This window comes from Chrysochloris asiatica, unplaced genomic scaffold, assembly GCF_000296735.1.
Source record: "Chrysochloris asiatica unplaced genomic scaffold, ChrAsi1.0 scaffold00202, whole genome shotgun sequence".
NCBI classification, from domain to species: domain Eukaryota; kingdom Metazoa; phylum Chordata; class Mammalia; order Afrosoricida; family Chrysochloridae; genus Chrysochloris; species Chrysochloris asiatica.
The window spans coordinates 2,354,662-2,355,817 of record NW_006408720.1 but is presented as its reverse complement, the minus strand read 5'-3'; the positions used below and the strand labels follow the sequence as shown (position 1 = coordinate 2,355,817).

The window sequence follows — 1,156 nt, the reverse complement described above, 5'->3', positions numbered from 1 at the left end:
ATGTCCGAAGTATGAGAGATGAAGTCTGTCCATCTTGACTTCCAAGGAGCACTCTGGCTGTACTTCTTCCAACACAGACACATAGCTACCTTGAATAAAGTTTCCCAGGAGCTGCTGGTGGGATTGAACTGTCAACTCTGTGGTTAGCAGGCCAGTGCTGATGCACCAGTGCCACACCAGTAGTCCTCCAACATCATAGTGTACTCTCTTAGAGCAAAGACAGCTGCCCTTTTGTTCACTGCTGTATCTCTAGGGGCTAGCATTAATTTAGACATAGAGTAGGTATCCAAAGCCTTGTTTTGAATGATTAGTTTTTCTTGTTAAGTGCCATGGAGTCAGTTGTGACTCATAGTGGCCTTACATAGGTTTCTGAAGAACAGCTACTGAGTTTGAACTGCCGGACTTGCAGTTAGCAGTCCAGTGCTTACCCTATAGATTAGTTTTTAGAATGCCAATAATAGTATATCTTTCTAGAATTTTTGAGAAAAAAAAATACTTTGTTAAAATTCTTTTATATGTAATTTTGTTCTTTTTAAGTCTTAAGTTGTTGTTAAGTGCAGTCAAATTGGTTCTGATTCCTAGAAATCCTATATAGAGTTTCCAAGTATCAGCTAGTGGATTTAAACTGCCTGTCTTGTGGTTAACAGCCTAGTTTTTATCTAATAGTGCCACACCAGGACTTGGAAGTCTAAGAGATAACAGTTCATTCATTTTATTAGCATTCACTTATTGTAAAAGGTATTCTTTTTCATACACTTTTGTACACAAATATTATACACTTGTCCATCATTACAAAACACCCCTGATATTCATTCTTAATTCATTCAAAGTTATATTTGTAATTAAAAAAGTTCTATAGACTTCTTATAGCCATTAAAAAAGTATAAGGAGTTTATAATAACACTTGTTTCCATGGCATTCATTGTATTAATTTCATAAATGTAACAGTGATCTTTATATTAAAGATTTTTGAGCATTTTTTTCCTTTGTGTTATGGTTTTTTAAAATTGCATTAGAAATTTTCTGACATATGTACACTTTTTTTCCCCAAGATTGAAGAATGAAAAAGCTGTGCGTCTCAGCATTACTGGTAAGTAGATTTACTTATTTAGAGTATAGTGAATTTCTGCCCCATCCCTTCTTTTGTTGTTTTCTT

General features: G+C 34.6%; 1 protein-coding gene across 1 annotated transcript in view; it reads left to right on the top strand.

Moving 5' to 3' along the window:
* Positions 1-1,156, top strand: part of TMA16 (translation machinery associated 16 homolog (S. cerevisiae)) — a 39,899-nt gene that overhangs the window by 23,805 nt on the left and 14,938 nt on the right. The window contains exon 3 of the mRNA XM_006872521.1: positions 1,053-1,090. Within this exon, the coding sequence (XP_006872583.1) occupies positions 1,053-1,090 (38 nt within the window). The remainder of the gene's footprint in view (positions 1-1,052; positions 1,091-1,156) is intronic.